Consider the following 14,538-nt stretch of genomic DNA (forward strand, 5'->3'; position numbering starts at 1 on the left):
GTGTTCGTGACTTCTGGATGACGTCAAGCTATTTGCAGGTGTTGTGGCCAGAACCACGCTCTGGTAATAGGTTGCTGCTTTATTTTTATGTCGAGCTGCCCATGCTTCTCAGCGCACACACACACACACACACACACACACACATACACAGGCGCGCACGCAGGCAGGCTGATTGCTTCCATGTACACTGAACAAACACATGCGCGGCATTAGGTCTCTGTTATTGTTGTTTGACTTTGCAGGGCTGCTGCCGTGGTACTCTGAAGGAACAACCCTCCCACAGTACACTGGGCTGGAATTGACAAGGTGGTAAGCGAACAGAGTGTGTGTGGTTGTGTGTGTGCGTGCATGTGTGTGTGCAAGGTCTGTTTGACTACTTATGCTGGACCGGGTCTCTTTGCACGCATGTAATGAAGTGTCAACTCTCCCACCATCGCCCTCACAACAAGCACACTGGAGAAACCTTAGTTTAACATTGAGTATGCTCGTTTTATTAAATGACATTATGTTACAACATAAATTAGCACGCCATACCAATGGCAGTTGTATTGAACATACCATTTTACATTAAAAAAAAGAAAAGAGAAAAAGAAACGTGACAAACAGACCCCTCTCTTCAAATGACCAAATATCGATGATAAGTTACTATACAAGACGGAGGATTGGAAATCGATAGCTTCGTTTGACTTCATCTGGTTTGCCCCGAGTCCTGCCAGCTCGGCCCACAGGGTTAAATGTGCTTCAGCTCACCCACAAAATGCATTCAGAACTCTCTAGCATTGATACCACAGATTCCCATGTGGGATGATTACAGATACAGTATACTGTATGTCGTTGCTGTTGGGTGGAAATCTCATCTCTGTCCATATTTCAACTTTTTATTGTGTTTTTGTCAATTACCGTAACTTTGTTATACTAGTGCAGGGGTCTTCAAAGTTTTCAGGTCAAGGACCCCTTAGTTGAGAGACAGTTAAAGCAGGGACCCCCACAACCTGTTCATAGATTTCATATAGTTTCGTTTGACAGCACAATCATCAGTATATTTTGGATTCATGTCAATTTGTGTTTTCAGATATTTAACCACTTGAACCGTCGGCGTCAATACTTAATAAACTTGAGCTTTCACTCTGTCCTTAAGTCTGCTCTTTTGCCCCTCTACACCAAACCTCTTTGCCAAAAATAGCCGATCTACAAGCTCACAACGCCTCGAAGCGTTGTGAGCTTGTAGATCTGCTATTTTTAGCTAAGGTTCTCAGAATATGGACGCTAGGGTTCAAGTGGTTAATATAGAAAAGGAGAAAAAAAGCTTCCATCACACAAAGATTTGGAGGACCACCTGTAGTAACTCTGAGGACCCCTCTGAGGACCCCCTACAGAAACCCCCTAGTCTGTATGGGTCTTTAACCCCCTGTTGAAGACCCATACATACCATACATGAACATATCACACCCATACATGAACATATCTAGGTTTCCACCCAACAGTGACGATGTGTACATTGGTTTCTCTTCCCTGAACAATAAACTGCTACCATTTAGCATAAACCCACTCGACCTCTACCCTTATCCCCATTGGAAAACGAGGGCCAAAGCGGGCTAAATGACCATTGCCAAAGAATCATTTCCACCCAGCAGGGAATGGAGGAGACCATGCATATACTGCATGTACAGTGTGTAAACAGTCGTTCTATCCCCCTGAATCTGTCTCAAAGAAATAATCTTAGCGAAAACAAGATTAACAAAAGTAGATGCGAGGAATTGAGCAGTAGGGATGTGTTTAGATTAGTCTATTAAATAGTGCTGCCCTTTAATAGGCTAGTCATTTAAAAGACTAACTATTAGCCAACTACTTTGTGGCATGTACTATAAGATTCAGTTATTTGAATAACATTAAATATTTCCAATTGACTTTCATATCACAATCTTATTTTTCTGAAGATGCTTGCCCTTTAAAAAGGGCTATGTTTGGGCTGTTTTCTGAGTGTTCCCTTAATATTAGACTTAGACTTGTGTAGTCGGTTGCAAAAACATTGTTTAAACATAAGTGAAATTAGGCATATTCCTTATTGAAGACGGACTATTTTTGTATCTGATGTCAAAGGAGTGGCTTGGAATTCACAGTTAAGCTCAAGAGCAAACAAATCATCTCTATCAACGTTGTTAGAGGGGGAGATGGAAATATTCTTTGGACCTTTGGAGATGCACCGCCCAACTTGTTGAGATTCCCTCCTTTCAATAATAGTCTGTATGTGAAGGTATTCCTTCCATCTCTCTCTCTCTCTCTTTCTCTCCAATAAGAACAAGACAGAGAAAGAGGGGAGAATGAGGACGGGTAGTTTCTACTCCCCGTTCGTCACTCGTCTCCAGCAGGCAAGTTCTCCTCGATTCTCTTGATGAATTTCATGCGGATTTCCGTAACGTTGTCCCCTCGCAGAGTGTCCTGAGCAAACCTCACGTCCACCGCCATCTGGACCTGAACCGCAATCGGGCAGGAAAGCCTTTTGTATGAATCATTTTTATGCCCTTTTAGTTTCATGTTCACCCGTTTTATTCAGACTGCAATACCTCACGGTTCCTTTTTCTAATCTTTAAGTCTTATGGCTGACCTTTGTTGAATTGGGCATTATTAGATTGTATTTGTCTTCATCAATTTCCTAAATAAGGTTATCATTATAGGAATTTGTCTAGGGGAGGATGTTGCAGAGACATTGGAGCATACATAATGCTCAACAATAATGTATGAATTACAGTATGAAAGCCAAGTGCATTTGCATATCATCGCTGTCTGCCAGAAACCAACTCAAAATGTTTTTCTTTTTCTCTTTTTCATATATCAGATTAGATGGAGCACGGATAACCCCGCCCCCAGCTATTCATTTCAATGCAAGTGCTCAGTGGCGTTTTGAAGCACCCAGAATAAGCTGAATCCAGGTGCATTGTGGGGGAAGTTGGTATCTCTGGATGTGCCAAAGTTTGTTAAGTCGAGACGTAATTACGTCACGAACGTCGGACGACGTCCATTGAACCCCATGGAGGATCCCGGTGGAGCGCTCTTTGCTTGTGCATGTATTTTTCTCACACCTGCAGTTCCAGCTTTGGCCACTATGGTTGACGGCTTCAATGTGTACAAGCCGTTCTGAGGCCTTGAGCTAACTCCACCAAATGAGGGGTGGAGTTAGCTGGTTTTGATAACTCCAGGCTCCACCCCCTTTTGACCTCCAACCTCATTGTGAGCTTTGAGGTCATTGTGAGCTTTTGAGCTGTTCTTATCAATGATAGAGAATACCTCCTAACTCCATTTTTTGTTTTGATTTGTTTTTAATTTCATGAAAAATTAAAATTTTGGATAGCATTTTGGAATTCATCCGGAAGAACAGATGTCGACAAGATGTGCGGCCACTGGAAGCATGACATGACATGAGCAGGTACGACTAGATACACTAATTAAACATTGCTCTCGTTCTCAAAATATACCTGTCTAAAAGATAATTCCCGCTTGTCTTACCATCTCCAGGGCTCCTCTGAGGACCCCACAGAGCAGGTTGGAGTAGACCAGCATGCTGTGGTTGTCTGGCAGCTCCACAAAGTCCACCAGGGGGTTGTTCTCCAGGATGAGGGAGAACTCGTCTCCCGCGGGGCTCCAGTTGGTCACACTGGGGGTGATGCCCAGGTACATCTTAAATGCCACCTGTCAAGCAGAGACAAAGATGGATTAGAAAGACCAATTATAGTAGGAGTAAGATTTTTTCCAAAAAAAAGTCTACAGAAATTGTTAAATTATGTTTCTATGTGACCACACCCACCAGGCAGTTCGTGCCTGGTTGTCAGGTGGGTGGTGACCCAGCTGAAGTTAGCCACACCCACAGTGTGTAAGGGTGTAAAAATGTGAGGGGCTGATTATATGATGTCATTAAATCAGTGTTTTTCGATCGGGCCTTTTGACTCAGAGGCGTTCAGCTTTCATGAAGAAACCAAAAATACATGGGAAAGGCAAATTTGCGTATTATAACCACACCTGGGGATCTAATAGAGTAATGTTAACTCCATAGACACATATACAAAACAGAAAACGTACAAAACTATGGCACCACCTCTTTAAGAAAGAATGGACTGAATTTGAGATGAGAAAATACAAAAGAATACTTTGTTTAATCCCTCAGGAGGAAGTTCAGTCAATTCAGAAGCCAAGATGACCAACTAGTTATATTAGGCTAGTTCAGCGTTTTGATTAGAAATGAAACTGGCACATAATTAATTATAGGTAATTGCGAAAGCAGAAGTCCTGTGTGGTACCTGTACAGGTGGTACAGCACAGAAAAAGAGTGGAAAACAGCCAGAGTGGCAGAGAATGGGTGTCTTTCAGCGTGCGTCACGTTTCTGGGCAAAGAGATTGCCTTTCAGCCTCAGTGTAAGTGAATCTCAGACCCTGGCTATCAAGGAACTAAAGTAAGACAACAAGCAGTGAGGAATGTGGTTCCAACCTCAGGCTCTTTGCATCTCTCATTCTTACACTCACACACGTGTACTATACTTGTGACAATAATCAGCTATTCAGCTTAACACCCACCAATGTATGGCTAACCTTAACCCTTACCTTGAAAGTAACCTGATCCTGATTCTAACTTTTACCCTTAACCTAAACTTTTAAAGGGCCTACACCATGCTTTTAAAACTATATTTTTTGTATAAATATATGCTCAAAATTGAGTCTTAGACAGGTTTTAACCCTCAACAAACACTCTGACCATTCTTTTTGTTTGTTCTAGCTCTACTATAATGAGGCTCTCCAGCTGCAATACCAAAAGGGCCTCTGTTTGCTCAGGGGCGCATCTAGTGGGGTTTTGAAGTGTTTTGAAAAAGAAAACGTTTTTTTTTTTTTTTTTAAGTTTTTGAAAAAAAAAGTTTTTTGAAAAAAAAGTTTTTGAAAAAAAAAGTTTTTTGAAAAAAAATTTTGAAAAAAGTTTTGAAAAAAAAAATGAATTTATTTTTTTGACTTTTTGACAGTTTTTGAAAAAAAAAATATTTTGAAAAAAGAAATTTTTGAAAAAAAAAATTTTTTTTTAAAATTTTTTTTTTGACTCTGAAAAAAAAAACGGGAAACGCTTGTGACGTCACATGCGTCAACTCTCAGAACAGCACTGTTCTGAGAACCCGTGGAAAGCTTTTCATCTCTGTCTTCCCAAAACCAGAGAAAGACACAATGTACAGAAATAGGACTTTGTGAGGATAGAAGGTGCCAGTGGGACCCCAAAAAAAGGTTTTAAAATAGAAAAAGTGAAAATTCATGGTGTAGGTCCTTTAACCTTATAAAGTAGTTCCTTGGAACGATGAAAACGCCCCAAAAAATGACATGTCCGCAACATAAGATGTCCTTTTGAGGACATCTGTTAAATAAAAGGTGAATTGATCCCAATGCATGAAGGAAGACGATATCACGATAAATTAAATCTCCACGATACGATTATCGAGAATGTTTTTTATCACGATAAACGATAATATCGCGTATCGTCCCATCCCTAAATCCAATAGCACACATACACAAATCACAGCAGTTGACTTTGTGGTGACATAGCTGAGATGTTTCAGAGCTGCATGACTCCAGAATAATGAAAAGCAGCAGAAAGTAGCAATGAGAGCCTCGAAACAAATGCAGGCTGCCACAAGTTGAGGGTTCAAATTCCAGTCCCTCGTCTCAATCCGTTGCCTTCCTTATTCAGGCACAGTTATGCAGAAATGCTTCCTCCCAGCTGCATTACCATACCAACCTCTTCTTTACCTAACTAGACAATTTTATGCAAGCTAAATCTCCAATATCAAAAATTTTATTTCTATATTCCATTTCTCTGTCCCTCTTTTACCCCCCCCCCCCCCCCCCCCACCTCATCTTGGTAGACTTCCGTGGTCATGCTCTGATTGGCTCACAATCTCCCCCATTACCTTGGCGATGACATCGGCCGTTTCTCGGAAATCCTGACACCTGCCGACGGTGGAGCGTGCCAGAAAGTCCTCAATCAGACGCACTCCAATGTTATAACCCCTGTTAAAGAGAGAAAGAGAGAGAGAATGGAGGGAGGAAAGAAGGAAAGAGAGATATAAAGTCGCTACCCTCGTTAACATTTTGGAAGGTGACTTGGAAAAGGGGGTGGGGGGGGGGGGACGACAAAGCACCACATAGAAAGACGGAAGAAAAACGATAGGCTTCTGTAGCGAGATAGCAGACAGCCCAAATGCGACATTTATTGGGGGGGTTTGCGGTCTTCGAAAAACAGAAGGTATTTCTGATTAGGGTTCAGGGGTCAGGCTGAGTTTCTATCCTCTGTTGGCTTCAGATTGCAAGTTCAAGCCAAGAGATGCCTCCTCATCTTAGCCCAACTCCCTGCAAGCAGACTGGCCATTACATGGCATAGCAGACCCTGCACATTCACTGCCTTCTAAGGCCATATAGGACAAGCGCCGTCTCCCAACATGACTTGGATTAGAGGGGAAAAGTGAACTCAAGAGCAGTGCAAAGGTGGACCGAAAAAATGTAATAAATCATCGGCAAAGTTCTTCTAATCCTGTCAAGGTTCTGTTGAGCATGAAGGACATATGAAGAACAATGATTGCCGTTTGCAGGATAACAAATTCGGAATCCTTTTTGATTGACCTTAGCCTAGCCATTCTGGGAAAGCTACATTTTGTTTCTGTCTTGGGCAGAACCTTTTTTTTTTTCATTGTTTTTTTTTTTATAAATGAATGCCGTACTTCGTTGTACAAATATGTGTCACAACGAATTGCGATGCGTTGTGAGCTTGTAGATCGGCTATTTTTGCTACTTTAGAAAGCTTTGAAAGGGGTAAAGTGCGTCTGTCGGCTTAATATTGAACCAATGAAATGTATTATCAAGCGCTTCTGACTAATAACTAACTACATTGGATTCATTGGAACACAGGTTCCCTTTTCCATTTCCTGAAAGGCTTTTGGACATACAAGGTCCCTTTATCTTACACAAGCCCATTGTAACCAGCAGAAGTTAGTTACTTATCATTATCAAGCAAAATATCCTGAAACACACAAAACCAGCATTGCTTAAGGCTAGTCTGATGGTTCTGGTGAACCTTAACTGACACAAAATAAGGTTTGGGCGCTCTGGTGACACCAACACCGCAGAGACTGGGGGTTCGAATCCACTGCAGTCCGGCATCCAGCTTTGTCGAGCGTCTATAGGAACACTATTGGCCCGTGTTTGGGGGAGTGAACCCAGGCTGTATGTACTCCTACAGGGATGGGCACCTGTCAGCAGTAGGGATGATAAGCGATATTATCGTTTATCGTAATAAAAAACACTCACGATAATGGTATCGTGGAGATTTCATTTATCGTGATATCATTCTCCGTCATGCACTGAGATCAATTCACCTTTTATTTGCCGAGTTGCATATCCGGTACCACTTAAACCCTCTATAACTGGTAAAAGGCACTTATAATACACATACTTGATACAGTTTTTTTTTCACTCTCTATCAAATGTCTTTGCCAAAAAATAGCCGATCTACAAGCTCACAACGCCTTGCGAGGCATTGTGAGCTTGTAGATCGGCAAATGTTCCACCTGAGGATAATGGATTTGGATTATCGCGATAATATCGTAAATCGATCATATCGTCCCATCCCCACTCAGCAGGGAGTGTTGGGGAGGAAGGAGTAGGACGAAGGTTCTACATGCCGGCGGGGACTCCTCACTGGCAGGTGATTGAGTAAGATACAGCAGTCGAGATCACAGAAAGGTGTGTGGGGGGAGGACTCAATTGGAATACTTAACCCATTTAGGCCTAGAATTATTGACTGCTTTAACCAGTGAAAAATAGCAGATATACAAGCTCACAGCGCGGCACCGAGTGCCGCGCTGCGAGCTTGTAGATCTGCTATTTTTGAAAAGAGTCATGAAAATGTGTGCAAATCTTTGAATATATGTATTTTCAAAGCGAACGTGTCTAACTCATATTTTGCTTCTGGGTGGTCCCTGGAACTAAATATTTTGAGATGGGGGTCCGTGGCCAAATAAATATCAGTTTGGGGGTCCTTCACATGAAAAGGTTTGAGAACCACTGACATAGTAGTCTCTCAAGAACAGACTAACTGAGCTCCATTTAAGTGAAAAGGACCTTTTCTTTGACGATGGCTGGCCAGATTGCTGACATAGAAACATAGGTTTTTCAAAAAAATCTTAGAAGGATTCAAAAGACACTTATAGAATCGGGACAAAATTCTAATTTTCACGATTTTTCAAAAATAGCAGATCTACAAGCTCGCAGCGCGGCACTCGGTGCCGCGCTGTGAGCTTGTATATCTGCTATTTTTCAATAGTTGAACCAGAAAATAATGACAAACAAAATGGGTACCCGTTCTAAATGGGTTAAATTGGGGAGATTTTTTTTTGTTAACTCACATCTTGTCCAGTTGTTTGTTTACTTCCTCATCATTTTCGTAGTCCTTACAGAGCTGAGTGACCAGAGCCCCATAGGTCAGTGTGAACAATTCAGAGTTCTACAAGAGAGTCAATGACACAAGAGATAAAATCATTAGCAAAAAAAATGACAAAATAAGGAAGGAACCCAACAATATTATAATAAACTGTAATACTGTCATCTAGGGCTGTCACAATAATTACATCATCGTCTAATCCCAATTATTTGACATAATCGCAATTATTTTGTGATAATCATCATAATCGTTTACATGTTGAAAGATGTTTATATATGTTAAAACATTTAGAAAATAGTGGAAATAGCAGATCTACACGCTTGTAGATCGGCTATTTCCACTATCAATGTTCTTTTTAAAGTGTAAAGTTGTCAAATATGTTCTTCATTTCTTTGTATATTTAGGTTATGTGTCATATCTACCATGTGCAACTTCAAAGCCTACAAGCCAAACAGAAATGTAATTGTCAACGACAAAAACACAATTAAATCGTTAATCGCAGTTATTTGGGTGAGAATTAATCGTCATGTAAAATGTCATAATCAGTTCCCCCTTGTGGTGTGGGTGAACCGTTGCTAGACTGAGTTTCAACTGATATCAACCTTTAATTACATGCATCACAACAACAAGCTCATTTGGATAAATACGGTAGTTCTAATCAAAGTTTAAGTAAAGACTCTCTACCCTGCTACTTAAACCCCCAATTTCTCAGAGACTCAGTCGCCTCCATTGCTCCAATAATGACCCACTTAATTAACCTATCCATCGAACAGGGTCATGCCCCCCAGGACTTAAAACTAGCTAATAATACCCCTGCACAAAAAAGGTAGCAAACTAGACCATGGCAACTACCGCCCCATTTCCATTCTTAGTTCCATATCCAAAGTCATGGAAAAAAATAGTTTACGAACAGATTGCAAGATATCTCGATGAGAATAATCTGATTTACGAGTTCTGGATTCAGAAAATCCCATTCCACTGACAAATGCCTTCTCTATTTGACTGACCAAATCAAACGCGAAGCGGATTTGGGCAAATATAGCGGCATGGTCATGAATCATGATGGACCTCCAGAAGGCATTTGACACCGTAAATCACTCTATTCTGATTGAGAAACTAAAAGCTATCGGTCTTGACAGCGCCGCAGTGAGTGTGGTTCCCTAGCATCCTTTAAAATCGCCCTGAAAAACCACTTACAGGCGGCAGCCGTTCGCAACTGGCAATAACAACCCTAGCCCAGCCTTTATATCCACTGACCCTTCTTTGTATTACCTACTGTATATATTTTTTTTTCTCCTGACCATATCTACTGCATAGTACTGTGTTATATCCGTCTGTCATTCAATGTTATATGAGATCCTTCAATGGTTTCCTGTGTAAATAAGCCAAGTGCTTTCCTAGGATCTCCTTTTAGTTGACCTTGTACCAGTGAACTGTACCGTCACGAAACTGTACTTTTTTCTATGCAAACTTCTAATAAAGTCTTCAATCAATCAATCAATCAATCAATCAATCAATCAATGGTGAATGCATAATAACGATCATTCAGGTCATCTCCTCATTGCAATGATGCCAACACTTTCATACTTTTTACTCTAGTGCACATTTTTAATTTTGGACTTTTACTTTGCAACAGAGTATTTCTACATTACAGTATTGACACTTTTACTTGTAAAAAATGTGAGTACTTTCTCCACCACTGTCCTAGGACTACAAATCATTGAGTGACATTTAGACCTATTACTACTGCACATACAGTATACACAGAGCTGCTACCTTTAAACACATTTTAAACCTGAGGCTTTTTGTTTGTATACCATTTAAATCGTATTGAGAAAAAGGGAATACTGCTATATGTTCCAAAAAGCTTTATACCCTGTATATATAGCTATAACGACACAATGTGACATAGCTCTGTTTACACAATGCTGTACCCCCTCCAACTGTATACATGTTCCCCGTTTGTTTTCAACTGTTTTTATTATATTTTGACACTTGCTTTGGCAAGGTAAACGTGTGTTTTCTCACGCCAATAAAGCTCCTTAATTGAATTTGAATTGGCTAGCTTTCAATAAGCCAAGGCAGTGGTTCTGAAAGTGGATTCCAGGTTCCTTTTGGGAGGGGTCTAAATTGACCCATACAAGTCTGTAAGTGTACGAATGGACCCTAGCGGGTCCATTTGGTTCCATTCGTACACTGTCAGAGTTAAGTTTAGACCTTGAAATGTAAAGGTTTGAGAACCACTGAGCTAAGGTGGCTAACTACGTTAGCATGAAGCCAGGCTGTTGTTGTGTGTGTGGAGTCAAGTCACTCACCATCTTCTTGTTGTCTGTGGTTCGGTTGGATTGCCTGGACATGGTGTATTGTGTTACGAGGCTGCACACGCTAGGCGGTCACTCGATATCGATCCTTTATTTATTTGTTTCTGGGCTCAGCAGTTAGCTTGATGAGCCGTACGCTGCTCTTGTTTTCCGGTCAGCTGTCAGACTGTGTTCTTCTCGCTGCTGTTTACCGAGAGAGAGGTTGCAGGCTCGCAGCAGCGCCACCGCCCGGACTGAAGAGGAAACGCAGAAGGGAAGGAGACGGTCAAAAATGTACTTGTTGAAATTCACCAGCAGGTGGCGGTGTTTTACAAACAGTGACGAGGGGGGAAAGGGAAACACACGAGACAAATTATAGCCTAATAAATATGTTCTAAATCTATGTTAATGTTAACAAAGGGCAACATTATTGGCAGTGATTAAGTAACATTTTTAAATACAAATGTGTGTGTGTGTGTGTGTGTGTGTGTGTGTGTGTGTGTGTGTGTGTGTGTGTGTGTGTGTGTGTGTGTGTGTGTGTGTGTGTGTGTGTGCGTGCGTGCGCGCGCGCGCGTGCGTGTGTGCGGCAGTGCCGCTGCCAGTAAAAGGGAGGTGTGAGAGAAGAGGACTATATCAGCGAGAGAGAGAAAAACAACACATAAATCACTGGTCACAGCAGATGCGCTTCAAAACCCGTCAAATATCGAATCTTTAAAGCCAGCAATAACGTGTCGCTTCATATATATTTTTGTTGCTGACTGTTGTTGGATGATTTACTTGGAATAACCTGCATGCTGCCTCGCTTCAAGGCAATTATCCCATCGCGGTGAATGAATCAAACTCGCTTTACTCTACCGGAGAGAGGAAGAGGAACGAACGAAGCGCATCGCTTCTGCATTAAACAGCTCTCATTGTGTTGATATAAGAAATAATATACATCCTGGCATAAAGAATTAACAGGCTATTTCACAAATAGCCCAGATATCTGCGGACCAAATAGTGCGATGATGACGGGCAAATCGGTGAAAGACATTGACAGATACCAAGCCGTCCTCAACTCTTTACTAGCCCTGGAAGAGAATAAATTCTGCGCAGACTGTGAATCAAAAGGTAGGTTTGTTTTATGAGCGTTATGTTATGTTGTCATTGTTGAGTTATGTGTTTCTACTGACACGCGGGTATAGCCTTTAACATCAATACTGGTGGTGGTACTGACACGAGGAATATCATTATAGGTAGCCTATACCCTACAACTACAAGATGCATCATGACTCAACCGCTTTCTCAGGGCTTGGGGGGAAATGCAGTGCTGCCGCCTGCATGCATACATTCTCCATCCCGACCAGTTATATTGTACTATGCCCTATGCCGCAGGAACGTCAGGTCCCACGAGGATTGTCTCTTTTTTTCCGTGGGATAAAAAGAGTAAAGAATAGCCAAACCATCCTCCCGCACTGACTTTGAGTCGCCCTGTACAATGTGTTCCCAGGATGAGACTCCCTCAGTAGCAGGTGGGTGGGGGGGTACCAAGAAGCATCACTCTAGACTCCAGTCTAGTAGTCTACAGTATAGTATCTCCTAACTCTATACTCTCAGAGTTATCAAAGTGGACATTGAACGTTGAGGATTTAACTGTGTAGGCCTAGTGTGTGTATGCATGCTAGAGAGCGTGCACTTGCCTACACTGTATACACACTATTCTGTGGGTCGATAGCCTCAATGGAAGGAAGCCTTGGACTATGTAACCTAACCTTACCTGCTGTTTGCTTGTTTTTTGGTTGTTTGGTTGAGAAGTGAAAGGACAACGATTAAGCTTAGTAAATGACAAATGTTGTTCAGAATCGTGGAAACACAAATGCCTTACTTACAAATGATTATGTATAGCCATACTTTTTATTTCTACATATCCATTGCCAATATAGGCCACTATAGTGCTGCTGATGTAGGCTACCATCAGCACTCCAGGAGAATAAATGCCTGGGTACAGAGGCTACACTTTAGGCTACCTGCAAGTTCTAAACTTGGAAAACAAGCTCCAAATTCCAATAATGATGTATTGTGTTTCAGCACCTCTTACAATAGCCTACTGTATGTATGGATTATAGCAGTTGATCATGGTGTGCAATCATTGGATAATGGGCTAACTGAAATGCATTTTTCTCATGTGACAAATAGAAAAAACAACAAGTCCTGCTTTGATTTCAGACACATGATAACTGATGATGAAATGTATGAACTTATAATTGATGTAATTCACATTTCTACTTCATTACCCTATCCAGTTCCAGGCAGCGTCCATCCATCAATCTCCCAAAGGTCTTAATTGGAAGACAGATGGGTGGGTAGTGGTGTGGGGTTCTAATGGATTTTCATAGTCATTTACTAACAGCATTTCATGTTTAGAAACAGGAGAGTATGGCTAAACTGATGGGCGCATCTGGCTCAGGTGCAGCTACAACAGAACACACCATGGTAAAATGATGGCCAAACAGACACATAGAGACTCAAGCAAACACAGAGCTATTACACAGACATAGAGACACACACATGGGGAAGTAGCATGGGGAAGTAATCAGTCTACCAAGCCGCTGTGTCAAGAGTGTCAACACTTTAACTCTGGCGTCCCGGCCTGTCATGTGAAAACTTTCATGTTCCCTCAAGTGTTCAACTATTTAAAAAAATGCTCAGAAATCTTACAATGTAGATCATAATTTGTTGCTATTACTACCCTTTCATGACTGAAGTGGATTTAAAAGGCGACATCAATAACTGATCATTGCCTTCTCCTTAATTTTTTGAGTCATTTATTTCCTGGAAAGCAAAAGGCAATCCGGTAAGACTTTATATTAAGGTCGAGTCTATAATGCTTTATAACCACATTTATAATGCACTAGAAGCTCGGCCGCCCAAAGGGCCCAAAGGGCGGCCGAGCGTCTAGTCGGGGACCAGCAAACTCTGTTTGCCTGTGTCCATTTATGCCCATATATGGAGATATCTGTCTGTCTGCGTCCATTTTATGCCCATATATGGAGATCTCTGTATGTGTCTGTCGGGCGGCCGAATGTCTAGTCGGGGACCGGCCTACTTTGGAACGATGTAAATAGGGAATGAATGCCCCACCCTTTAATGCAAACCCCGTTGTCATAGGACCCGTTTTGACCATCTGTTTGCCTGTGTCCATTTATGCCCATATATGGAGATCTCTACAGACACAGTGCCGGTTCCGGAAAACTCTGATGTCAGACATCAGCTCCGTATACGGGCATTCATTTTATGCCCATATATGGAGATCTCTGTGAATTCCCTACCCTTTAATGCAAACCCCAGTATACCTGTTGTGATAAGACCCGTTTTGACCATAATGTTTGCCTGTTTCCTTTTATGCCCATATATGGAGATATTTGTATCTGTCTGTCTGCGTCCATTTTATGCCCATATATGGAAATCTCTGTATCTGTCTGTTTCCCTTTCATGCCCATATATGGAGATCTTTGTATCTGCCTGTATGTGTCCTTTTATGCCCATATATGAATATCTCTGTCGCTTTTTGTTTGTTTCTTCTTTAAGCAGAATACGCAGATGTCAGCAGCTAGATCTGTGACATCAGAACACGTCATACTGATGACATTCAATACGTAAACATGGCATTTTTTGTTGACTCATGTGGCATACGTGATGTCAGAGTCTTTTAAGAAGTGATGTCACAATGACTTTACATAAAGGTCGGGTCTATAATGCAATATAATCACATTTATAATGCATCTTAATGCATTTATA

At 41.4% G+C, this 14,538-nt stretch overlaps 2 protein-coding genes across 3 annotated transcripts in view; one reads left to right on the top strand and one right to left on the bottom strand.

The window, feature by feature from the left end:
• Positions 1 to 520: 520 nt before the first annotated feature.
• trappc3 (trafficking protein particle complex subunit 3) lies at positions 521 to 10,930 on the bottom strand. Its single transcript, XM_080734882.1, has 5 exons — positions 10,777 to 10,930; positions 8,427 to 8,524; positions 5,937 to 6,036; positions 3,505 to 3,687; positions 521 to 2,472 (listed from the first exon to the last, which is right to left on the bottom strand). The coding sequence occupies exons 1-5, from the start codon at positions 10,816 to 10,818 to the stop codon at positions 2,353 to 2,355; spliced, it is 543 nt and encodes a 180-aa protein (XP_080591008.1). The 5' UTR covers positions 10,819 to 10,930; the 3' UTR covers positions 521 to 2,352.
• A 474-nt stretch (positions 10,931 to 11,404) lies between these two features.
• smap2 (small ArfGAP2) overlaps positions 11,405 to 14,538 on the top strand; it is a 38,691-nt gene continuing 35,557 nt past the window's right edge. For both annotated transcript variants that reach the window (XM_080734883.1, XM_080734884.1), the window contains exon 1: positions 11,405 to 11,871. In XM_080734883.1, coding sequence (XP_080591009.1) covers positions 11,766 to 11,871 — 106 coding nt within the window. In that variant the 5' untranslated portion in view covers positions 11,405 to 11,765. The remainder of the gene's footprint in view (positions 11,872 to 14,538) is intronic.

The sequence above is a fragment of the Nannobrachium achirus genome (assembly GCF_963921795.1).
Source record: "Nannobrachium achirus genome assembly, chromosome: 10".
NCBI lineage: Eukaryota > Metazoa > Chordata > Actinopteri > Myctophiformes > Myctophidae > Nannobrachium > Nannobrachium achirus.